Source organism: Scyliorhinus canicula, chromosome 15 (assembly GCF_902713615.1).
Source record: "Scyliorhinus canicula chromosome 15, sScyCan1.1, whole genome shotgun sequence".
Taxonomy (NCBI): Eukaryota; Metazoa; Chordata; class Chondrichthyes; order Carcharhiniformes; family Scyliorhinidae; genus Scyliorhinus; species Scyliorhinus canicula.
This window is the reverse complement of record NC_052160.1, coordinates 9,640,518-9,665,748: the sequence shown is the minus strand read 5'-3', so window position 1 is coordinate 9,665,748 and position 25,231 is coordinate 9,640,518. Positions and strand designations below refer to the sequence as shown.

At 50.8% G+C, this 25,231-nt stretch overlaps 1 protein-coding gene across 1 annotated transcript in view; it reads left to right on the top strand.

The window, feature by feature from the left end:
* rogdi (rogdi atypical leucine zipper) overlaps positions 1–25,231 on the top strand; it is a 43,749-nt gene that overhangs the window by 7,338 nt on the left and 11,180 nt on the right. Inside the window, exons 2-7 of the mRNA XM_038819928.1 lie at positions 4,579–4,650; positions 9,157–9,239; positions 18,289–18,343; positions 21,769–21,849; positions 23,022–23,117; positions 24,539–24,637. Coding sequence (XP_038675856.1) covers positions 4,579–4,650; positions 9,157–9,239; positions 18,289–18,343; positions 21,769–21,849; positions 23,022–23,117; positions 24,539–24,637 — 486 coding nt within the window. The remainder of the gene's footprint in view (positions 1–4,578; positions 4,651–9,156; positions 9,240–18,288; positions 18,344–21,768; positions 21,850–23,021; positions 23,118–24,538; positions 24,638–25,231) is intronic.

Sequence of the window (25,231 nt, the reverse complement as noted above, 5' to 3'; positions counted from 1 at the left end):
AGATGCTGGAATCTATTATCAAGGAAGAAATAGCGAGGCATCTGGATAGAAATTGTCCCATTGGGCAGACGCAGCTTGGGTTCATAAAGGGCAGGTCATGCCTAACTAATTTAGTGGAATTTTTTGAGGACATTACCAGTGCAGTAGATAACGGGGAGCCAATGGATGTGGTATATCTGGATTTCCAGAAAGCCTTTGACAAGGTGCCACACAAAAGGTTGCTGCATAAGATAAAGATGCATGGCATTAAGGGTAAAGTAATAGCATGGATAGAGGATTGGTTAATTAATAGAAAGCAAAGAGTGGGGATTAATGGGTGTTTCTTTGGTTGGCAATCAGTAGCTAGTGGTGTCTCTCAGGGATCCGTGTTGGGCCCACAATTGTTCACAATTTACATAGATGATTTGGAGTTGATGACCAAGGGAAATGTGTCCAAGTTTGCAGATGACACTAAGATGAGTGGTAAAGCGACCCCTAAGGTGGCCAAGTGGTTAGCACAACCGCCTCGCGGCGCTGAGGTCCCAGGTTCGATCCCGGCTCTGGGTCACTGTCTGTGTGGAGTTTGCACATTCTCCCCGTGTCTGCATGGGTTTCGCCCCCACAACCCAAAAATGTGCAGAGTAGGTGGATTGGCCACGCTAAATTGCCCCTTAATTGGAAAAAAATAATTGGGTAATCTAAATTTAAAAATAAATAAATAATCAGGCGGTTTATCTTTAAAATGTGTTCCCTTACATTATATTGGGATGTTATTTCTGTTTTACATTGCTGCATTTAATATATTAATAATCGCTTATTGTCACAAGTAGACTTCAATGAAGTTACTGTGAAAAGCCCCTAGTCGCCACATTTTGTTCGGCGCCTGTTCGGGGAGGCCAGTAGGGGAATTGAACCCGCGCTGCTGGCCTTGTTCTGCATTAGAAGCCAGCTGTTTAGCCCACTGTGCTAAACCAGCCCCAGTGTTAGGAGCTTTATGGCACAGTCCATTAACTTGTCAGACATCGTGGAAAGCGTTTGGTTGTTAATTTAATTTTGTTTTTGGACCTGGCCAGATTTTTTTTTAAAACAGTTAGGGAAGACAATCTTTTCAGCCCCTTTTATTGTAGTCCAACAATCAGCACCTAACCCTTCAATATTGGCCACGTCCTTATTGGTCTGCGCAGAGCTGGTGCTGACATGACGGGGCCTCCTGTGCCACAACAATTCTGTGATCTTCAGGCAAGTGCCTGGGTTCCGATGGTTCTTGATTGCAGTGCTTGCGAATGTTGGCATTTCACTTCCACTTAGATTCTCTTCTAATTTGATTTGTAAATGAGCTGATTTATCTCAGCTGCTCTCCCTGTGTTTTTTAAATAGTTTTAGGAAAACCATGTGATTCCTTTCTTCCTAGTGAAATGAATTGACGATGGGGTATTGGGTTGAATGAGTGAGTGGATTTGAAGAATAATAAAACTTGTAAGTGGTAAATACACTGATGTTATCTTTGACGTCGAGTGCAACAGTTTTTGAGTATAACTAAAATATGTAAAGCAGTAATTTGTACAAATAATTTTGACACTAAAGTCATAGCAAGCTTACAACATTGATTCAACGTTGAGACTGTGGTTTGGAAGTAATTCTGAGGAGAGAATTGAGGTACCATGAGTATTTGCAGAGAAGACAAGAAAATATTTCAGCTTGTGAAAATTGTTAACAGTGTTCCGACCAGCTGGATCTGCCTCGAATCAGCAACAAAGGTTTTTTTTTCAAATTCCTGTTCCAGGAAATGCCTTTTTCAACCCAAAAGTGTTTATTTGTAAATAAGAAGCTAATCAAACCAGATTTTCTTAAAGAAAGATTACATCTATTAGCTACTAAACCGGAGGAAAAAAATGACGACATGGTGAAACACACATATCAGAAACAGGAAAGTTAGTGCCTCAAAAGGTTTTTTGAAAAAAAAAATACACTTAAGTCCTTTGTTCATCATTGAGATGTAGATTGTTGAACATTGTGGCTGTCTGAAGTTAGTTGGGTTTCCTGTAGAATTCTGGAATTGCCTTGGTCCAGGTCTGCGCTTTGTTGGATTTATTCTGGCTTCAGAGAGAGGCAGGCGGGTATCATTGCTCTCTTCCAGCAGTTTTTCAGATGTTTCTTTTTCCTTCTGCTCCTGTCTGCTTGTTTGAACCAGTTTTTAACACACTTGTCTGTATATTCATATGAAGGAACTTGATGGGCATGTCTTATAGTCATTTTTGCTGACCAAGTAATCCCATTTTTGATCTCTGAAATCGTTGACATATTTCAAGATAGAAATCAACAGAGGTGGGATTGTTCTGTTGTCCTCTGGGTTTTGAATGTCTGATACATATCTGGTTGGTTAGCAGTTTCCATTGCATCAGTAGAACGACAGTTGATTAAAAGTCCAGCACTTTGCATTTTTTAATGTCTTCCTGAGAGAGGTCCTGTTTGAAGTGGAGCTTGACAGCCCAGCTAGGTGTGACAACTCCATGTAACAAGTCTGCAGCACAATTCATATAGAAACTTATGAGAGAAGTGGCAACCGTTTTTTTGATCCGCGTCTTTTTTTTTTCTAAAATAAAAACAGGTCTTTAAATAGTTCAGTGTGTCTGTGGTGTGCTGGTGAAGTTGTCGGTAGATTTCACTCTGTCTCAGTTTCCTGTTGTCATGACAACAGTTTTGAAAAAGTGAGTAGGGAACTAACATCATTTGGGAAGCCCCCGATTAACATAGGCACCAAGGTGCAGAGAGCGATTAGAAGAAATGCCGTTGCACAGGTTTATTGTCGCATGAGCTGAATTCTGGCATACACCATTGCATCATTTTAGGATGTGTTTGAAAGTAGAAGAAGGCACCAGATTATGGAGAGAGAACATGACAGCAAGATTGATCCTGGGATCCTCTAACAATAGACTGGATGGTTCAAAGAGCTTCATTCTGTGGTTGCAACTTCATGCAATCTTAACCTTCCTAGATAAAATAGAACACCCCTTGCACAAACTGCAGTTTGGCACTGATATTCTTATTTTTGAATATAAAGAAATGTGGCGTATAACAATGAAATGCCTGATCATAGAATTTATCATACAATTTACAGTGCAGAAGGAGGCCATTCGGCCCATTCAGTCCGCACCGGCCCTTGGAAAGAGCCCCCCACTTAAGCCCACACCGCTACCCCATCCCAGTAACCCCACCGAGCCTTTTCGGACACTAAGGGCAATTTAGCGTGGCCACTCCCACCTAATCTGCACATCTTTGGACTGTGGGAGGAAACCGGAGCACCCGGAGGAAACCCACGCAGACACTGGGAGAACGTGCAGACTCTGTACAGACAGTGACCCAAGCCAGGAATGGAACCTGGGACCCTGGAGCTGTGAAGCAACAATGCTAACCACTGTGCTATCGTGCTGCCCATGGTATGTGCCAATGGCATAAAGAGACCTTTTATTATCCTCTGGCAGTGTTATGCAGTTTGGTTATTTGCATTGATTAAGCTGCCCTGCAAACTCAGTTCTTTGTGCCTTGCGGTGGACATAAATTATTCTGTGTTGGTTGTATAGCATATCAAATATCTGGCAATGACTGTGGGGTTGTGCTGACCTTCAAATTCATGTGCGCTTTTTCTCTCTGCTTGTGAGCTTCAGCGGGGCAAAGCAAAAATTGTCACCGAGGGGGCGAAGGGTGCAAGTGTGCACAACCTCACACCCTGCGGCAGAGATCTGGTTACTTTACCTAATATAAAGAGAGGAACTGGAACTCGGAGGTTGGACTGGATCCAGCTGAGTGTCACAACAGCCGACACGGTAGCATTGTGGATAGCACAATCGCTTCACAGCTCCAGGGTCCCAGGTTCGATTCCGGCTTGGGTCACTGTCTGTGCGGAGTCTGCACATCCTCCCCGTGTGAGCGTGCGTTTCCTCCGGGTGCTCCGGTTTCCTCCACAGTCAAAAGATGTGCAAGTTAGGGGGATCGGAGATGATAAATTGCCCTTAGTGTCCAAAATTGCCCTTAGTGTTGGATGGGGTTACTGGGTTATGGGGATAGGGTGGAGGTGTTAACCTTGGGTAGAGTGCTCTTTCCAAGAGCCGGTGCAGACTCGATGGGCCGAATGGCCTCCTTCTGCACTGTAAATTCTATGTAATCTATGACAGTCACAACAGATTGCATTGGACCAATGATAATGAGGGGGGGCCTCAGATCTCCGCCATTGTGTAATGGGACCAAGTCTGTTTTTTATGTTGGAAAAGGGGACCTTGTGTGAAATTGGTTACAATATCTTGATATATTTAATTATCTGAGAAAACTGCTAGTTCCAGGTCATTTTATCAACAATAATGAAATTAAGGTGTGGCATGTCTCTTGCTTCAGTGCATAATCTCCATGATAAAGGCAGCAATTATAATGCTGAATTACAATTAGCTTGAGTATTTTAGATGTAATGCTAAATTCCATCATATTGTATGTCTTCCTCCGTCTTAAATCTAGCCTCTCACCTCCCCACGCATGTCACTGCTTTTACAATTACCTCCAAATTGCATTATTTTTCTGAAAAGTTTATATATTTTTTTAATATTTCAGGAGGAGGAATTTAAATGGTTATTGCGGGAAGAGGTTCATGCTGTCCTTAAACAGCTGAAGGATATTTTGAAGGTAATTTGCCCTCTCTTTGAATAATAATCTTTATTAGTGTCACAAGTAGGCTTACATTATCACTGCAATGAAGTTACTGTGAAAAGCCCCTAGTCGCCACGTTCCGGCGACTGTTCGGGTACACAGAGGGAGAATCCAGAATGTCCAGTTCACCTAACAAGCACGTCTTTTGGAACTTGTGGGAGGAAACCGGAGCACCCGGAGGAAACCCACGCAGACACGGGGAGAATGTGCAAACTCCGCACAGCAGTGACCCAAGGCAGGAGTCAAACCTGGGACCCTGCAGCTGTGAAGCAACAGTGCTACCCACTGTGTTACCATGGCGCTTGCATGAGTGTACAGATAGCTCTGAATTGTACTATTTCCTCAACAATCGCTTGCAGTCCAAATGTGCAAATAGGTATTCAGTTACTGTATAATATTGTAGTATTCGGTGATTATACACGATGTTAATCACCATATATTTGTGTAAAAATGGAATTATCGGCACTAGTTTGTTTCAGGGCAGACGTCATGGGGTTAACTTGTGATCTTTGAGAATTGATATTGATGAATGATTTAGGTTTCAAAAAATACTGTCGTAATGGAATAAAGTGAAAATCAACAGCATTAAACAATTCCTGTTAATTCGCTAACATTATTTATAACGTTATCAGCTATATATAGTTCATCCAGCCCAACATGAATATATTCGATAATGAATGAACTACAGCACTTCATGTTGAAATCCTTCAAAATCACTCTGATCGTCGTCTGAATCACTGAACAATTCGGCCTGATGCCCTGGCTGTATAACATCATCAGGGTTCACCTTCATCATGGTCATTGGTAGTACCACAAGCTTTGGCATCATCATTCCACGGGTAATCGTCCTCCGTATCATCAGGCTGAACGAGGTTTGTAAGACTGTAGGGAATAAATGCCACGTCAGTGTTGGTTGATTTCCCCCCCCCCCCCCCCCCCCCCCCCCCCAAAAAGGCTACATCAACAACGAGGAGGGATTTGAACATGTCCCAAACGGGCAATTGTTATCTTTGCGTCGTCCTCCTGGTCTCAAATTGTGAGCTTCTTTGAACCATTTCTTGCAATCGTCTCCAACCGTCCATCCAGCCTTTCTCACAGATGACAGGATCTTTCTGAAATTTCTCTTTGGGGGAGAGCTGTGCACTTGAATAGCATCGTCGGCTTTATAATTTTGTGCCATCCACCATAAGGATGGAACCGCCGTGAGCCGCGTCTTTTCTTATGGCCACTCGCCTTCACAAGGGTGGTTTCCTCACCAATCTTTTGGAATGGGCTTTTTTACTGGCATGTTGAAATTCGCTGGCATTCCGTCCATATTTCCAACGAAGGGCAATCGGTATGCATTCTTCCGTTGATGCTGACTGAGAAAATGGTGACGTAGGATGGTTTTATTGTTGAGCCCAGGTAGCAGACGCTGTGAAATTTGTTTTCTGACGGATTACTAAATCATGACTGTTCGTGAACCTTGCGCACCGCCTGGCACTGGCCTTGAAATCTGGAATGCCACCTTTTCTCACTTCTCTTGGGGCATTGTCAGCTGGCTCTGCGGGTGGTGACGTCACCATCTTGCCGTTGTTAATCAACCCATTCTGCCACTTGAATCTCTCGGCCAGACTCGGTCTTCCTCAGCCGGCGCACTTATTCTTGGGCCTCTTTCCTAGTTTATTGGATCTCTTTCTCCCAGTCTCTGTTTTTCTTGGAAACATTAACTCTCTTGCGACAGCACAATTATTCATCTTCCCGGTGAATACAACTCTCATTTTAGATTAAGCTTCGTACTTGTTAATCTTTCTTGAATGTGTTGTCGAGTATCACTTGGCCGGGAGATTGCCGCTATAATTGTCAGAAGGAAAATCTATGGGATCCTGCATGTACCCTTAAATAAATGAACTGCATATTTATTGGTGAGTAATTAATAATCATAATGTGGTTTGACTCCTGAAAAGCTGACTTTTACTTTACACAAAGTATATTTTTTAAATTGTCTTTCTTAGGTGAAAAGTCTTGGGTTTATTACACAGCATTTCCCCATCATGTACGTTACATAAGAACTAGGAGCAGGAGTAGGCCATCTGGCCCCTCGAGCCTGCTCCGCCATTCAATGAGATCATGGCTGATCTTTTGTGGACTCAGCTCCACTTTCCGGCCTGAACACCATAATCCCTTTATTCTTCAAAAAAACTATCTATCTTTATCTTAAAAACATTTAATGAAGGAGCCTCTACTGCTTCACTGGGCAAGGAATTCCATAGATTCACAACCCTTTGGGTGAAGAAGTTCCTCCTAAACTCAGACATTAAGTGCTTTCAAATCTCCATTTGGCCTGTGTTCAATATATTTCCTTTTTTATACCTTTAAAAGTTATTGTTGTTAAGTCTGAAAGGACAGGTTCCACTTCAGAAATATAATGGCTTAAGACTATAAGACATAGGAGCAGAATTAGGCTACTCGGCCCATCGAGTCTGCTCCACCATTCAATCGTGGCTGATATTTTTCACATCCCCATTCTCCTGCTTTCTCCCCATAATCCCTGATCCACTTATTAATCAAGAACCTATCTATCTCTGTCTCAAAGGGCAGCGCGGTGGCACAGTGGTTAGCATTGCTGCCTACGGCGCTGAGGACCTGGGTTCGAATCCCGGCCCTGGGTCACTGTGTGGAGTTTGCACGTTCTCCCCGTGTCTGCGTGGGTTTCGCCCCCACAACCCAAAGATGTGCAGGTTAGTTGGATTGGCCACGCTAAATTACCCCTTAATTGGAAAAAAAAATAAAAATAAAAAAAATAAATAATTGGGTACTCTAAATTTATAAAAAATAAAAAAAAAATCTCTGTCTCAAAGACACTCAGTGATTTGGCCTCCACAGCCTTCTGCGACAAAGAGTTCCACAGATTCACCACCCTCTGGCTGAAGAAGTTCCTCCGTTTTAAAGGATCGTCTCCTCAGTCTGAGATTGTGTCCTCTGGTTCTAGTTTTTCCTACAAATGGAAACATCCTCTCCACATCCACTCTATCCAGGCCTCGCAGTATCCTGTAAGTTTCAATAAGATTCCCCCTCATCCTTCTTAACTCCCAACGAGTACAGACCCAGAGTCCTCAACCGTTCCTCATACGACATAGATTGCAAAGTTCTTGTTCTGGAACTGCTCTTTAGCAGCTAGGCCAATTTCCATATTAGTGCGAAAACAAAATATCGTAGAATATACGGTTGAGTTAATTATCAGTATAAAATAATACCCCTTAAACTCTTTCAACAGATATTTCTCTTGTTTCGCATGTCATGTAAAGCAGCCCGTGTTTTCCTGTCAGTGTGCTGACGAGTAAAGTCCATTGCAGTGCTGCAGAACATCACATGTATATTCCACCGCCAGTAGGAATTTAAAAAAAAATTTAGAGTACCCAATTATTTTTTTTCCAATTAAGGTGCAATTTAGTGTGGCCAATCCACTTACCCCCACAACCCAAAGATGTGCAGGGTGAGACCCACGCCGACGGGGAGAATGTGCAAACTCCACACGGACGATGACTCGGGTCCTCAGCGCCATAGTCCCAGTGCTAACCACTGTGCCGCGTGCCGTCCAGATGTCAATAGCGCTTCTGACATGTTCAATGATTAAGGATCACTGAAGTTCATTTTTACTTGACTTTTGAAAATCCGAGTCTCTCTCTCAATGCCCTGTTATTAGTCCTTGTTTTTAAGGTGAAAAAGTGGACACTAAAACGTACGATTGGAAAAATAAACCCAAATTAGTTTCTATTTGTAATATGACCAGAAATCAATTTTTTGAAAGAAAAGTCAGCTAACTGATGATCCATTTCTTTAGATATTTTCGATATTTCTAATATTAGCCTCAGTACAGTCAAGCGTGAACACACAATACCATCCAGGATTTTTAGGCTGATTTTCAGCAGTGAAATTGCTGTGGGAATATCCCTGGACTCTCGAGATTTATCATGCAGTCTGGTGGACTCTGTCCCGTTGTGGTCAGCCGGGCACAGACTTCTCATGTTTGTTGAGAAATTGCATTTCTGCTGCTGCCATCTGCTTCGAACACCATGATCTCCTATTTGATTGAATCACCATTTTGTTAAATCATAACCGAAACATCGAAGAGAATAATCGTTGCTAATCCAAATTGTGCTGAAGCTCAGGTCGAAAAATGTGTATATTGCATTAGCAATGTAATCGTACACTATGTAGATGAGCATATCATTGCTGAATGCGTGGAATATTAGCAATTATGTGGCATGCGTGCATCCTGGGTCCTGATTTTCAGTGTGAAAATCAAGAATTGCAGCATTTTAATCCCATAATTTGGAGTTTTGACCACTTCAAATCACAATTTGTGTGGAAACCGGAACAAATTAATTTTAATGATTGTCAACAGAAAAAAAGAATTGTTGGCCAGCTGCAGATAACGCTATGTTGTTGCTTAAGAGATACTTTTCCTTTCTAACTAACAATGAACTCCTCTCTGTGCAGGAGGCTTCCCGACGTTTTACTCTGTCAGCTACTGGGCCCGAAGGCCAGACTCGACAGGAGAACTTCAAACTGGGAAGCTCAGTGTAAGCAGTTGACTTTGTGCCCTGTTTACAGTCAGCCGAGCACTAAAAATAGCAAGCTTCCTTTATCTACGAACACACTTTCTCAGAGCGCTCACTTGAGGAAGAATCATGTTGATGGAAAAGATAATTTTATTTAATTAAAAAATGAGGGGGAATACTGCTTTTGGAAGATTTTTTTTTACATTTGAAGGCTTTGTAAAAATTATTTTATTTCCAAATGTGTCCAGGATGTCCGGACATTAAATATTCCTTCTCTGATCACATGCGGAAAGCATTGAATGTTGTGTATAGTAGTACTAAATGGTGTCATATGGCTGAGCTTGTTTTGGAACTTATTTTAAACTTTTTGCTTTATGTTTCTTCCTTCTCTCTCTTTCCCCCTCCCCCAGCTTTGTTTCTTCCTTCTCTCTCTCCCCCCCCCCCCCCCCCCCCCCCCCCACCAACAGCCAAATCCCAAATTCTGTTTTCCTTTAGGATCCATCTATTCCCTGAGCCAAGCAATCTGTTCCCAACCATCTTCCAGTGCTTCTCTTCCTAACTACTTTAGGATGATTCAGAGTAATTTACAGTTTTCCATTGAGTTACTGCTTTCTTATTATTTTTATTTTATTAATCTTTATTGTCACAAGTAGGCTTACATTAACACTGTAACAAAGTTACTGTGAAAATCCCCTACTCGCCACATTTGGGTTCACAGAGGAAGAATTCAGAATGTCCGATTCACGTAACAAGCATGTTTGGGCAGCAGGGTAGCATGGTGGTTAGCATAAATGCTTCACAGCTCCAGGGTCCCAGGTTCGATTCCCGGCTGGGTCACTGTCTGTGTGGAGTCTGCACGTCCTCCCCCTGTGTGCGTGGGTTTCCTCCGGGTGCTCCGGTTTCCTCCCACAGTCCAAAGATGTGCGGGTTAGGTGGATTGGCCATGCTAAATTGCCCGTAGTGTCCTAATAAAAGTAAGGTTAGGGGGGGGGGGGGGGGGGTTGTTGGGTTACGGGTATAGGTGGATACGTAGGTTGAGTAGGGTGATCATGGCTCGGCACAACATTGAGGGCCGAAGGGCCTGTTCTGTGCTGTACTGTTCTATGTTCTATGTCTTTTGGGACTTGTGGGAGGAAACCGGAGCACCCGGAGGAAACCCACGCAGACACGGAGAACGTGCAGACTCCGCACATTGACCCAAGCTGGGCTTTGAATCTGCCATTTCACAGTTCTGTACATTAAATTTGAACTGGCATGAGTCTGCCCAGGCCGTTAGCCTGCCCGGCCCGTTAGCCTGCCCAGCCCGTTAGCCTGCCCATGCCGTTAGCCTGCCCGGCCCGTTAGCCTGCCCAGTCCGTTAGCCTGCCCAGCCCGTTAGCCTGTCCGGCCCGTTAGCCTGCCCAGCCCGTTAGCCAGCCCAGTCGGTTAGCCTGCCCAGTCCGTTAGCCTGCCCGGCCCGTTAGCCTGCCCAGCCCGTTAGCCTGCCCGGTCCGTTAGCCTGCCCGGTCCGTTAGCCTGCCCAGTCCGTTAGCCTGTCCAGCCCGTTAGCCTGCCCAGCCCGTTAGCCTGCCCAGCCCGTTAGCCTGCCCAGCCCGTTAGCCTGCCCAGTCCGTTAGCCTGCCCAGCCCGTTAGCCTGCCCAGCCCGTTAGCCTGCCCAGCCCGTTAGCCTGCCCAGTCCGTTAGCCTGCCCAGCCCGTTAGCCTGCCCAGCCCGTTAGCCTGCCCGGCCCGTTAGCCTGCCCGGTCCGTTAGCCTGCCCGGCCCGTTAGCCTGCCCGGTCCGTTAGCCTGCCCATGCCGTTAGCCTGCCCGGCCCGTTAGCCTGCCCGGCCCGTTAGCCTGCCCGGCCCGTTAGCCTGCCCGGCCCGTTAGCCTGCCCGGCCCGTTAGCCTGCCCATGCCGTTAGCCTGCCCAGGCCGTTAGCCTGCCCGGCCCGTTAGCCTGCCCAGTCCGTTAGCCTGCCCAGCCCGTTAGCCTGCCCAGCCCGTTAGCCTGTCCAGCCCGTTAGCCTGCCCAGCCCGTTAGCCTGCCCAGCCCGTTAGCCTGCCCGGCCCGTTAGCCTGCCCAGTCCGTTAGACTGCCCGGGCCGTTAGCCTGCCCATGCCGTTAGCCTGCCCGGCCCGTTAGCCTGTCCAGCCCGTTAGCCTGCCCAGCCCGTTAGCCTGCCCAGCCCGTTAGCCTGCCCAGTCCGTTAGCCTGCCCAGTCCGTTAGCCTGCCCAGCCCGTTAGCCTGCCCAGTCCGTTAGCCTGCCCAGGCCGTTAGCCTGCCCAGTCCGTTAGCCTGCCCAGTCCGTTAGCCTGCCCGGTCGGTTAGCCTGCCCGGGCCGTTAGCCTGTCCGGCCCGTTAGCCTGCCCATGCCGTTAGCCTGCCCAGTCCGTTAGCCTGCCCAGGCCGTTAGCCTGCCCAGGCCGTTAGCCTGCCCAGCCCGTTAGCCTGCCCAGCCCGTTAGTCTGCCCAGCCCGTTCCTGCCCAGTCCGTTAGCCTGCCCAGCCCGTTCCTGCCCAGTCCGTTAGCCTGTCCGGCCCGTTAGCCTGCCCAGCCCGTTAGCCTGCCCAGCCCGTTAGCCTGCCCAGCCCGTTAGCCTGCCCAGTCCGTTAGCCTGTCCGGCCCGTTAGCCTGCCCAGTTCGTTAGCCTGCCCAGCCCGTTAGCCTGTCCGGCCCGTTAGCCTGTCCGGCCCGTTAGCCTGCCCGGCCCGTTAGCCTGCCCAGGCCGTTAGCCTGCCCAGCCCGTTAGCCTGCCCGGCCCGTTAGCCTGCCCGGCCCGTTAGCCTGCCCGGCCCGTTAGCCTGCCCATGCCGTTAGCCTGCCCGGCCCGTTAGCCTGCCCGGCCCGTTAGCCTGCCCGGCCCGTTAGCCTGCCCAGCCCGTTAGCCTGCCCAGCCCATTAGCCTGCCCGGCCCGTTAGCCTGCCCAGCCCGTTAGCCTGCCCGGCCCGTTAGCCTGCCCGGCCCGTTAGCCTGCCCAGCCCGTTCCTGCCCAGCCCGTTAGCCTGCCCAGTCCGTTAGCCTGCCCGGCCCGTTAGCCTGCCCAGCCCGTTCCTGCCCAGGCCGTTAGCCTGCCCGGCCCGTTAGCCTGCCCAGCCCGTTCCTGCCCAGGCCGTTAGCCTGCCCAGTCCGTTAGCCTGCCCAGCCCGTTAGCCTGTCCGGACCGTTAGCCTGCCCAGCCCGTTAGCCTGCCCAGCCCGTTAGCCTGCCCAGCCCGTTCCTGCCCAGCCCGTTAGCCTGCCCAGACCGTTAGCCTGCCCGGGCCGTTAGCCTGCCCAGCCCGTTAGCCTGCCCAGTCCGTTAGCCTGTCCGGCCCGTTAGCCTGCCCAGTTCGTTAGCCTGCCCAGCCCGTTAGCCTGCCCGGGCCGTTAGCCTGCCCAGTCCGTTAGCCTGCCCAGCCCGTTAGCCTGCCCAGCCCGTTAGCCTGCCCAGGCCGTTAGCCTGCCCAGCCCGTTAGCCTGCCCAGCCCGTTAGCCTGCCCGGCCCGTTAGCCTGCCCGGCCCGTTAGCCTGCCCATGCCGTTAGCCTGCCCGGCCCGTTAGCCTGCCCGGCCCGTTAGCCTGCCCGGCCCGTTAGCCTGCCCAGCCCGTTAGCCTGCCCGGGCCGTTAGCCTGCCCAGCCCGTTAGCCTGCCCGGCCCGTTAGCCTGCCCGGCCCGTTAGCCTGCCCAGCCCGTTCCTGCCCAGCCCGTTAGCCTGCCCAGTCCGTTAGCCTGCCCGGCCCGTTAGCCTGCCCAGCCCGTTCCTGCCCAGGCCGTTAGCCTGCCCGGCCCGTTAGCCTGCCCAGCCCGTTCCTGCCCAGGCCGTTAGCCTGCCCAGTCCGTTAGCCTGCCCAGCCCGTTAGCCTGTCCGGACCGTTAGCCTGCCCAGCCCGTTAGCCTGCCCAGCCCGTTAGCCTGCCCGGCCCGTTAGCCTGCCCAGCCCGTTCCTGCCCAGCCCGTTAGCCTGCCCAGCCCGTTAGCCTGCCCGGGCCGTTAGCCTGTCCGGCCCGTTAGCCTGTCCGGTCCGTTAGCCTGCCCAGTCCGTTAGCCTGCCCAGTCCGTTAGCCTGCCCGGCCCGTTCCTGCCCAGCCCGTTAGTCTGCCCGGCCCGTTAGCCTGCCCGGTCCGTTAGCCTGCCCAGCCCGTTAGTCTGCCCAGCCCGTTAGCCTGTCCGGCCCGTTAGCCTGCCCGGTCCGTTAGCCTGCCCAGGCCGTTAGCCTGTCCGGCCCGTTAGCCTGCCCAGTCCGTTAGCCTGCCCAGTCCGTTAGCCTGCCCGGCCCGTTAGCCTGCCCAGCCCGTTAGCCTGCCCGGCCCGTTAGCCTGCCCGGCCCGTTAGCCTGTCCAGTCCGTTAGCCTGCCCAGCCCGTTAGCCTGCCCAGCCCGTTAGTCTGCCCAGCCCGTTAGTCTGCCCAGCCCGTTAGTCTGCCCGGCCCGTTAGCCTGTCCGGCCCCTTAGCCTGTCCGGCCCGTTAGCCTGCCCGGCCCGTTAGCCTGCCCAGCCCGTTAGCCTGCCCAGCCCGTTAGCCTGCCCGGCCCGTTAGCCTGCCCGGCCCGTTAGCCTGCCCATGCCGTAAGCCTGCCCGGCCCGTTAGCCTGCCCGGCCCGTTAGCCTGCCCGGCCCGTTAGCCTGCCCAGCCCGTTCCTGCCCAGGCCGTTAGCCTGCCCAGGCCGTTAGCCTGCCCAGTCCGTTAGCCTGCCCAGTCCGTTAGCCTGCCCAGTCCGTTAGCCTGCCCGGCCCGTTAGCCTGCCCAGGCCGTTAGCCTGCCCGGCCCGTTAGCCTGCCCGGCCCGTTAGCCTGCCCATGCCGTTAGCCTGCCCAGGCCGTTAGCCTGCCCAGGCCGTTAGCCTGCCCGGCCCGTTAGTCTGCCCAGCCCGTTAGCCTGCCCGGCCCGTTAGCCTGCCCAGTCCGTTAGCCTGCCCAGCCCGTTAGCCTGCCCAGCCCGTTAGTCTGCCCGGCCCGTTAGTCTGCCCAGCCCGTTAGCCTGCCCGGCCCGTTAGCCTGCCCGGCCCGTTAGCCTGCCCGGCCCGTTAGCCTGCCCATGCCGTTAGCCTGCCCGGCCCGTTAGCCTGCCCGGCCCGTTAGCCTGCCCGGCCCGTTAGCCTGCCCGGCCCGTTAGCCTGCCCAGCCCGTTCCTGCCCAGGCCGTTAGCCTGCCCAGGCCGTTAGCCTGCCCAGTCCGTTAGCCTGCCCAGTCCGTTAGCCTGCCCGGTCCGTTAGCCTGCCCGGCCCGTTAGCCTGCCCAGGCCGTTAGCCTGCCCGGCCCGTTAGCCTGCCCGGCCCGTTAGCCTGCCCGGCCCGTTAGCCTGCCCGGCCCGTTAGCCTGCCCGGCCGTTAGCCTGCCCGGCCCGTTAGCCTGCCCGGCCCGTTATCCTGCCCGGCCCGTTAGCCTGTCCGGGCCGTTAGCCTGCCCGGCCCGTTAGCCTGCCCGGCCCGTTAGCCTGCCCGGCCCGTTAGCCTGCCCGGCCCGTTAGCCTGCCCATGCCGTTAGCCTGCCCGGGCCGTTAGCCTGCCCGGGCCGTTAGCCTGCCCGGCCCGTTAGCCTGCCCGGGCCGTTAGCCTGCCCGGCCCGTTAGCCTGTCCGGCCTGTTAGCCTGCCCAGCCCGTTAGCCTGCACAGCCCGTTCCTGCCCAGCCCGTTCCTGCCCAGCCCGTTAGCCTGTCCGGCCCGTTAGCCTGCCCAGGCCGTTCCTGCCCAGCCCGTTAGCCTGCCCAGGCCGTTAGCCTGCCCGGCCCGTTAGCCTGCCCAGACCGTTAGCCTGCCCAGCCCGTTAGCCTGCCCGGCCCGTTCCTGCCCAGCCCGTTAGCCTGCCCAGCCCGTTAGCCTGCCCGGGCCGTTAGCCTGCCCAGGCTGTTAGCCTGTCCGGCCCGTTAGCCTGCCCAGCCCGTTAGCCTGCCCAGCCCGTTAGCCTGCCCGGGCCGTTAGCCTGCCCAGCCCGTTAGCCTACCCGGGCCGTTAGCCTGCCCAGCCCGTTAGCCTGCCCGGGCCGTTAGCCTGCCCAGGCTGTTAGCCTGTCCGGCCCGTTAGCCTGCCCGGGCCGTTAGCCTGCCCGGCCCGTTAGCCTGCCCGGCCCGTTAGCCTGCCCGGGCCGTTAGCCTGCCCGGTCCGTTAGCCTGCCCAGTCCGTTAGCCTGCCCAGCCCGTTCCTGCCCAGTCCGTTAGCCTGCCCGGCCCGTTAGCCTGCCCGGCCCGTTAGCCTGCCCAGCCCGTTAGCCTGCCCAGCCCGTTCCTGCCCAGTCCGTTAGCCTGCCCAGGCCCGTTAGCCTGTCCGGCCCAATAGCCTGTCCGGCCCGTTAGCCTGCCCAGCCCGTTAGCCTGCCCAGCCCGTTAGCCTGCCCAGCCCGTTAGCCTGCCCAGTCCGTTAGCCTGCCCAGTCCGTTAGCCTGCCCGGCCCGTTAGCCTGCCCAGCCCGTTAGCCTGTCCGGCCCGTTAGCCTGCCCAGCCCGTTCCTGCCCGGCCCGTTAGCCTGCCCAGCCCGTTAGCCTGCCCAGCCCGTTAGCCTGCCCGGGCCGTTAGCCTGCCCATGCCGTTAGCCTGCCCGGGCCGTTAGCCTGCCCGGGCCGTTAGCCTGCCCATGCCGTTAGCCTGTCCGGCCCGTTAGCCTGCCCAGCCCGTTAGCCTGTCCGGCCCGTTAGCCTGCCCGGCCCGTTAGCCTGCCCAGCCCGTTAGCCTGTCCGGCCCGTTAGCCTGCCCAGCCCGTTAGCCTGTCCGGTCCGTTAGCCTGCCCAGGCCGTTCCTGCCCAGCCCGTTAGCCTGCCCAGGCCGTTAGCCTGCCCGGCCCGTTAGCCTGCCCAGACCGTTAGCCTGCCCAGCCCGTTAGCCTGCCCGGCCCGTTCCTGCCCAGCCCGTTAGCCTGTCCGGCCCGTTAGCCTGCCCAGCCCGTTAGCCTGCCCGGCCCGTTAGCCTGCCCGGGCCGTTAGCCTGCCCAGCCCGTTAGCCTACCCGGGCCGTTAGCCTGTCCAGCCCGTTAGCCTGTCCGGCCCGTTAGCCTGCCCGGCCCGTTAGCCTGCCCGGTCCGTTAGCCTGCCCGGTCCGTTAGCCTGCCCAGCCCGTTAGCCTGCCCGGGCCGTTAGCCTGCCCGGCCCGTTAGCCTGCCCGGTCCGTTAGCCTGTCCAGCCCGTTAGCCTGCCCGGGCCGTTAGCCTGCCCGGCCCGTTAGCCTGCCCAGCCCGTTAGTCTGCCCAGCCCGTTAGCCTGCCCAGGCCCGTTAGCCTGCCCGGCCCGTTAGCCTGCCCAGCCCGTTAGTCTGCCCAGCCCGTTAGCCTGCCCATGCCGTTAGCCTGGCCAGCCCGTTAGCCTGCCCATGCCGTTAGCCTGCCCGGTCCGTTAGCCTGCCCGGCCCGTTAGCCTGCCCAGCCCATTAGCCTGCCCATGCCGTTAGCCTGCCCGGTCCGTTAGCCTGCCCGGCCCGTTAGCCTGCCCAGCCCGTTAGCCTGCCCAGCCCGTTAGCCTGTCCAGGCCGTTAGCCTGCCCGGCCCGTTCCTGCCCAGCCCGTTAGCCTGCCCGGTCCGTTAGCCTGTCCGGCCCGTTAGCCTGTCCAGTCCGTTAGCCTGCCCGGCCCGTTAGCCTGCCCGGCCCGTTAGCCTGCCCGGCCCGTTAGCCTGCCCAGCCCGTTAGCCTGCCCAGTCCGTTAGCCTGCCCAGCCCGTTAGCCTGCCCAGCCCGTTAGCCTGTCCGGCCCGTTAGCCTGCCCGGCCCGTTAGCCTGTCCGGCCCGTTAGCCTGCCCGGGCCGTTAGCCTGCCCAGTCCGTTAGCCTGCCCAGCCCGTTATCCTGCCCGGCCCGTTAGCCTGCCCAGTCGGTTAGCCTGCCCAGTCCGTTAGCCTGCCCGGCCCGTTAGCCTGCCCATGCCGTTATCCTGCCCGGCCCGTTAGCCTGCCCAGTCCGTTAGCCTGCCCAGTCCGTTAGCCTGCCCAGTCCGTTAGCCTGCCCAGCCCGTTAGCCTGCCCGGGCCGTTAGCCTGCCCGGCCCGTTAGCCTGCCCAGCCCGTTAGCCTGCCCAATCCGTTAGCCTGCCCAGTCCGTTAGCCTGCCCAGTCCGTTAGCCTGCCCAGTCCGTTAGCCTGCCCAGGCTTTGTTGATGTTTATAACTATCCTTTGCACAGTTCGCATACTTGCGAGTTTTGAGTCATCCACAAATTTTTGAAATTGTGCCCTGCACACCCAAATCGAAGTCATTAATATAGATTAAGAAAAGCAGCGGCCCACTTCCGGTTGCGGCTATGCGGAGCTAAGCCGCACGTTCGGCAGCTCCCGCTAGAAACGGACTTTTGGGCTCTTTTTAGGGCCCCCAGCGGTGCTTGATCAACGATTCCCGACGTGGGAAGGGGTCTGCAGTAGATCCCCAGGGTTCTATGGTCCGGACCAGGAGTGGGGCGAGCAGAAAAGCGGTGGCAGCGCCTCTGGAAGAAAAGCAGTGGCCTTAATACTGACCGCTCCCACCTGTCTGAAACGTAACAGTTCAACACTACTCTGTTTCTCATACTCAAGCAGCTTCATATCCATGTTGCCATGTCTCTTTTATTTCGTGTGTTTCAACTTTACCGTGAGGCTTGTTATGTAACAGTTTATCAAGAGCCATTTGGATGTCCATTTACACTACCTCAACCACATTTATCTTAATCGATCCTTTGTTACTTCATCAAAAAACCCAATTAAAAACAGTAGCCATTTTAACATTGTTCGCTGGCTGAATTGCACTTCTGAAATAGCACCATCCTCGTTGTTAATATTGAGTTATAGAGTTACGGTGTAGCAACCCACCCAGTCAGTCCTGCACCATCTGCTCTTCCGGCTGTGACAATTTAAATCAAAATTTTCCTCCCCAGCAAAGGATTGCCAAAGGTGCCTTGGTAGGAAAGGAAGGAAATGCCATTTACCATTTGATGTAATAGAGAGAATTGTGCGTGGTTTTCCTACCTAGAAATCAGGAAGAGTAAGGTCAAGTGATTAAACAATGTTATTGCAAGTCTATTAACTGAAGCTTTAAGTCACAATCTTCCATGGGTAGTTATGAAATAATTTATTGTGCATATAGACCGTACGTACAAATCGTATTTTTCTCTCAAATTTACATACCACTACGTGAATGTTTTGTAAGATAATTTTTCTTTTCCAGAACAGACCAGGTGAAGGGTGTCCTTACATTACAGGCCGATGCACTGACTCAGGCTGTGAGTACATATAAAATAGATACAAGCATCATAGACTTAAATAATATAATTCATTGGTTTTAATTGGAAATGTAGCTGGGGTGTTACTGGGGGGGTGGAGGTGTTGGTTAGATTGTTTTATTCTTGTTGAAACCTGATGTTTTAAAATTGTTAAAATTATAAATGCCTTAATAAAATATTTTCTAAGAAAAAAATAAAATGTAGCTGGGTACTATATGTGTTTCAGTTAAAATGAAAAAATCACGGGGCACGGTGGCGGAGTGGTTAGCACTGCTTGCTACCTGTGGCGCCGAGGTCCCGGGTTCGCTCCCGGCCTCGGATCACTGTCCGTGTGGAGTTTGCACATTCTCCCCGTCTCTGCATGGGTCTCACCCCCACAACCCAAAGATGTGCCGGGCCAGTGGATTGGCCACACTAAATTGCCCCTTAATTGGGGGGGGGAGAAAAGAATTGGGTACTCTTAATTAATACGAGAACAAAGTGTCAATTCACATTGCTGAGATTCTGGAGTCACACATCGGCCTGACTGGACAAGCCGGGTAGGTTTCCTTCCCTCAAAAAGGATACGAGTGAACCAGATGGCTTCTTAGACAATCCAATAGTTTCTTAGTCACCATTGCTAATATTAGTTATTTTATTCCAAATTTATTTAATTAATTGATTTTCAATTCCCCAGCTTGTGTGGTGGGATTTGAACTCATGTTTCCAGGTCTCTGATAACTACCCATAATGTACCATACCCCTTATTCTAAATGCACAAAGTCTAAATGCACATACAGACACATGTCTGTGCATACATGCATACACACACATATTTTTGTAGAGGACATTGTATACACAGAATCATAGAACTCCTACTGTGCAGAAGGAGGCCATTCGGCCTATCGGGTCTGCACTGACCCTCTGAAAGAGTGCCCTATCCAAGCATAATCCCCTACCCTATCCCTGTAACACCCTCCGAACCTACACATTCTTGAACACTAAGGGGCAATTTAGCGTGGCCAATCCACCGACCCTGCGCATCTTTGGGTTGTGGGTGTGAGACCCACGCAGACACGGGGAGAACATGCAAACTCCACACAGACAGTGACCCGGGGCCGGGGTCAAACCCGGGTCCTCGGCGCTGTAAGGCAGCAGTGCTAAGTGGCCTCCGACATAGCCCAGCGAGCTACACGGGTTGTATAGGGCTGGGCAATAAATGGTAACCTTGCCAGTGACATTCACATCTTGGTCAATGAGTCAAAGGAAAGCTGTCCTTTGGAAGTAACCGCACGTTGAGGTTTGCAGGTTGTGAAAACTTGTTACACCATGCCAGGTTTTGAATATTTTAGGAAGACGTTCAAGCGTGACATGGTGTATGCCACACAGACATTACACAACAAGCAGCATATAAAGTTTATTTTCAGTGGGAGTCAAGTGGAAACATGTTCCCTCCATACCCAAGACTGGGAAACGTGGAGAATTTAACCCCACCCTACTAACAGGCGACGAGTTTGTCTTTAGAGTAATGATTTAGTCTGGTTACCATTGCTGAGTTGCCAAATCGTTGCTGAAATATAGCCATTCATTTCTGAAGGCTGTGATTACAAATTCAAGGCAGAAAAACACAGATCACCGTGTCTGAGCACATAGAATATTAAAGCATTCAGAATATTATATTCCCCACTGTGCTTGAAGACTGCATTCCGCATCTCTTTGGTTTCAAGTGCAAAGTAGTTTGCATCATAACACTTCTGGAATCAGAGTGAATTCGAAAGCGCTGTGAAAGATTTAAACTTGCATTTTCTAAAAGAAAGGGCATTCGAGGGAGCGGACTGGTGCAGTGTGTTCGATCGCCCGTGTCAGCAACAAGGACGCCCGCGCATCCCAGCAGTTAGCTTCACGCGGGGCGGTGGGGGGAAACCAGGCCTCCCATCAATGTGCAATAAAAGAGATGATGTGGAGATGCCGGCGTTGGACTGGGGTGAGCACAGTAAGAAGTCTTACAACACCAGGTTAAAGTCCAACAGGTTTGTTTCAAACACGAGCTTTCGGAGCACGGCTCCTTCTTCAGGTGAATGGAAAGGCCTTTCCATTCACCTGAAGAAGGAGCCGTGCTCCGAAAGCTCGTGTTTGAAACAAACCTGTTGGACTTTAACCTGGTGTTGTAAGACTTCTTACAATAAAAGAGAGGCAGTTGGAGAAGAGTTGTCCTCTGCTGATTCACGCACAGTTACCAGAGGCTGCATCAGTGAAGGCAGGCAGCAAGTTGGTCTCCGGGACTACAGCAAAGCACTTTTTTGCTGAACAGAGGAAGTATTTGATGGAATATTTCCTTTTGTTTATTTGTACTTTATGAATAATAGTTTAAGGAAAATGGGATCTCCTGACAAGTTGAACATTTTTCCTTATTCCGTGGAATATATAATAAAACAAATTGATAACTCCGGACCTGCAACTGTTCTATAAAAACTACTTAGCCTAATTTTTCATGATAAATTGAAAATAATTATGTATATGGCTGGAGGCTTGACTGCAATTTTACCTGAGATGCATTGTACGCATGTCACAGCTTTTCGTTGTGTAAATATGTGTCCCCTGCCAATGAAACATAGCTGCCCCCCCCATTTGTACATGCAAACTGGTCCATGCATGCACAGATATCTAATGGCTTCACAGCTAGAGCCTGCCGCCTGGAAGTGGGAGAGAGGGATGTGCAGACAGGAAACAAATTCTTTCCTTGTGGGATAATTGACTGCAGTCATTTTTAAAAAAAATTTAGATTACCCAATTATTTTTTCCAATTAAGGGGCAATTTAGCGTGGACAATCCACCTACTCTGCACATTTTTGGGTTGTGGGGGCGAAACCCACGCAGACACGGGGAGAATGTGCAAACTCCACACGGACAGTGACCCAGAGCCGGGATCGATCCTGGGACCTCAGCGCCGTGAGGCGGTTGTGCTAACCACTAGGCCACCGTGTTGCCCTGACTGCAGTCATGTTAATGAGTGTTTCTAAACTCTTTCTCACTATCCAAGTAATGAGAGCGGATTGTAGGTCGCTGTGAGTATTAGGCAATGTGGTCAAACACTTGCAGATACCAACAATCCACTTGCATTACTGGGATGGTGAGACAGTTTAGACCAACATGGCTGCAGTGAAATAATCCACGAGTAAAGATTTTAGTTTCCTGTCTGCAAATGCTTCCCTCTAACTCTCTGTGAAAGGAGTTTTCAAAATCTGTCACTGTCAGGGTAGAAATTCACAACACCCTCTCCTCGTAGTGACTCGCATGAGCCCTGCTGTACACATTCCCCCCCCCCCCCCCCCAATAAATATGTGGCAAATGCAGCGTAAATATAAAGAGTTCGGCCATCTCTAGATAACTGCTGTGTCCAAGAGGCTGATCCTGAGGTTTAATCGAACATCTATTTTCCAATCTAGGATATTAACCTGAGACTGCCCAAACACAACCAGGTCCTGCATTCTACTTTCCGAGAAGATAAACAGTGGAAAATGCAGCAGGTAAAAAAACTCATTACAGCACTTCTGGCACTGTCGGCAGCTGTCCATTCTTTCGTATGATTGCTCAGCTTATTTTGACAAGTAAACTATTGACGTACTGACCATGGTTGCAATTCCGATACCACTTGTGCCATTATCTAATCTGTTAAACAATAGCCCGCAGTTAGACGTCAACTTGTATAGCTCTGAATTTTGGTCGTTTGTATCACGCGCCGATTTGTCTTTACCCGAACTGAAAGCTCCTCCGCGAAGAAAATAAAATATTCCACAGCAGTGAAGGATTTGCACTTGGGGGAATTAGGTGTGAATTCCAATCGGTGGAGCAACCTCCGATTAAAAACAGAAAATGCTGGACGCCCTCAGCAGTTCAGCCAGCATCTGTGGAGAGGGCAATTATGTCGATGACCCCGTGATTCATAAAGCCCTTGACCTGAAACATGAACCCCTGTTTCTCTTTCCATGGGTGCTGGGTGTCTTTTTTTATTGTAACTGTGAATGTTTGGCAACGAGAACGACATAGAATTGACCCATTGTTCGAATCTTTTATCAAAACCATGAAGACTGGATGGGCCGAATGGCGGCCTCCTGCACAGTAACTTGTATGATTCTATGATTTGCACATTGTGCGCTTGGGAAGTGTCAGTTGGTAAAATGGTAATCCACTTAACAGTGTCAGAGATTTTTGATGGTTGGATGATTTGGTCCCTAAGAGGAACTAGATAAGTTTGTGTGTGTGGTTGGGGGGGGAGGATGGAATAAACAAATGGGGTGAAATTAAGCAAGGTGGGAGGAGAACTCTGCGGAGTAGAAGCAGCAGCATAAAATCTGTCAGGCTACTCCTGCTTCTTGCTGTACAGTGTTTATGTAGTAAATGTATATATGCTGTAATTACCTTTGTTGTTAGATATATAAGCCATTTTCCACCAAAGTCCGAGCACGTCTTAGCTGTACATCTGTGGCTACTTAGCAATCGGATAACACCACATTAGAACTTGTGGGTTAATGGGCCACGTCGCTTTTTCCTTGTTCCAGTCCTTCTTGCCATCCTGTGCCTGCCATTCCTTGGATAGCAATGCCCCTTCCATTTTTGTTTTCAACATTTTCTTCCCTCTGCCCTCCCCACCATCCAATTCCGCGGTCTTTGATTTAACTTCCTCTTTCTGGCTTAACAGATTCAGGATGCCAGGAACCATGTTGGGCAAGCCTTGTACCTGCTGAACAGCAGAGATCAGTCTTACCAGTTTAAAAGCGGGGCCGAGGTCAATAAGGTCAGTCAGGTTTAAATACTTACAGCAACTTAGCAGCAAATATCCTTGAATAATCAATGCCTGAATTAATTGTTAAATGAATTTCGTTTCAAAGCTACTAAGCTTTAAATATTTAATAACCATAGATTATTTTGCTAATATCTAGTGACTGCTATCTACCAGTGGTCTGCAAAAATCAGATAAAACGTTAACTCTCAAGCAATGATAGGTAAAAGATGGGGGTTGCTGTCATGTCTCCCCTACTTCTGAAAGTGACATGTTGCAGAGAATTGGAATGGGGTATGTTCAATGGCATTTTAATGGCCTCATTATGGCGTTTTAGTACTTGTTTCTACATTTTGCCTAAATTGTTCCAGGTTTGAAACTAAGTTTCTTACAATAGTATGGAAAACCATGGCGTCCCTTAAAAGGCTCAGCAAATTGTCCAGTCAGTATCGAAGACTGAGATTTTCCAGACCCGCCGGGGTGGGACCCACCACGGGAGATTCAGCGGTGCAGCCAAACGCCTGGGACTGGACGATCCCGGTGGAGGGATGAGGCCTGATCCTGCCCTGAGCTGTACAGGCCGGGATCTGTTTCCTGTTCCTCACGGCAACCTCCGCCAAATTGGCAGTGGAGGCGCTGCAGATTGGTGTCTGATTGTATTCCAGCAGCCCATGTTAGATGGTGCACATTGAGAGTTTCAGTAATCAAATGTCTGACTGGCACTATCAAGCCATAAATATCAGCTGACGCCCCCTGGGTGAGACTTGACGCTCAGAATGAGTCAGTGCTTTCAGAAGAGCCGGGTGAACCAAAATCCATCTTCCAGAAGAAGGTCTTAATTGCCGACTGCCATTGTTGCAGGTTGGCTGACGAGTGCAGAGTAAATATTCTGTGTAAAATTACAACACCAAACTACTTTCTAGTGATGAATATAAAAGTTCTCTGTAAAGTATCTTTGAAAAAGCTCATAGCCACTGATGTGTCAAAATGATAAAGTAGCACCACTGTGTCCTTGACTGCGAAAAGATTAAAATTCATTTAGTTCTGAGTTGAAAATTGCTTCACGTGATGTATGGCCCAATTCACTTCCAGTGTTGACGCACTCCTGACATGCTTGTAAGTTATCTGCTCTGTCTGTCTTGTGAGGATAATTATCTTTCTCTATGATTCATTGTGGCAGATCCTCTCATTCTTTACGTAAAAGTAATATAGGAAAACAACTGTGTCTGAGACCCTATCTGAAGGAGCAGAAGTCAGCTTAGCAACTGGGATGAAGATGGATATCTGGGTCCAATGAGTGGCAGCTTTGTTTCCCCCACTTGTTGCTAGAGTGAAGTTAATATTCTGTTTACCATTAATTAATCCAAAAGATTATCAGTAATCATTAACCAGTCCTGAAGCCTACCTGACAGAAACGCAGACGTTTTATTTTTAAGCTCATGGATGCAGTAATGTTGCAGCTAACCCGTGCTCGCAATAGACTCACCACTCCTGCCGCAATGACACTCCCGGAAGTTGCCTCGAGCAGTTTGATGGTGAGCATGTATCCTATTCTGTGACTGACCAGTGTCTTTTGCTTTGCTCGCTCACTCGTTCTCTCGCCTCCACTCACTTGCCCTTTCTTTCACTCTCTCTGATTCCCCACCCCCCACCTATTTTATCCTACCTCTCTCTACCTGTCAACCGGTCCGGTATTGTATTGCAGCTGTAGCCTCAGAGAAAAGGGCGGCACGGTAGCACAGTGGTTAGCACTGTTGCTTCACAGAGCCAGGGATCCGATTTGGGTCACTGTGTGTGCAGAAGTCTGCGCATTCGCCCCGTCTCTACGTGTTTCCTCCCACAAGCCCAAAAAGACGTGCTGTTAGGTGAATTAGACATTCTGAATTCTCCCTCGGTGTACCCGAACAGGCACCGGAGTGTGGTGACTAGGGGATTTTCACAGTAACTTCATTGCAGTGTTAATGTAAGCCTACTTGTGACACTAGTAAAGATTATTATTATTATTAAAAGCCAATAGCTTCATACCAGCACTATAATTAGTAGTGTGTCTGCAGCCTAAATTGTAATCCAAGTTCATCTGGTATCAAAATCCGTGTCATTCTTTGTCATTAGCTTTTGTGTTGTCTGAA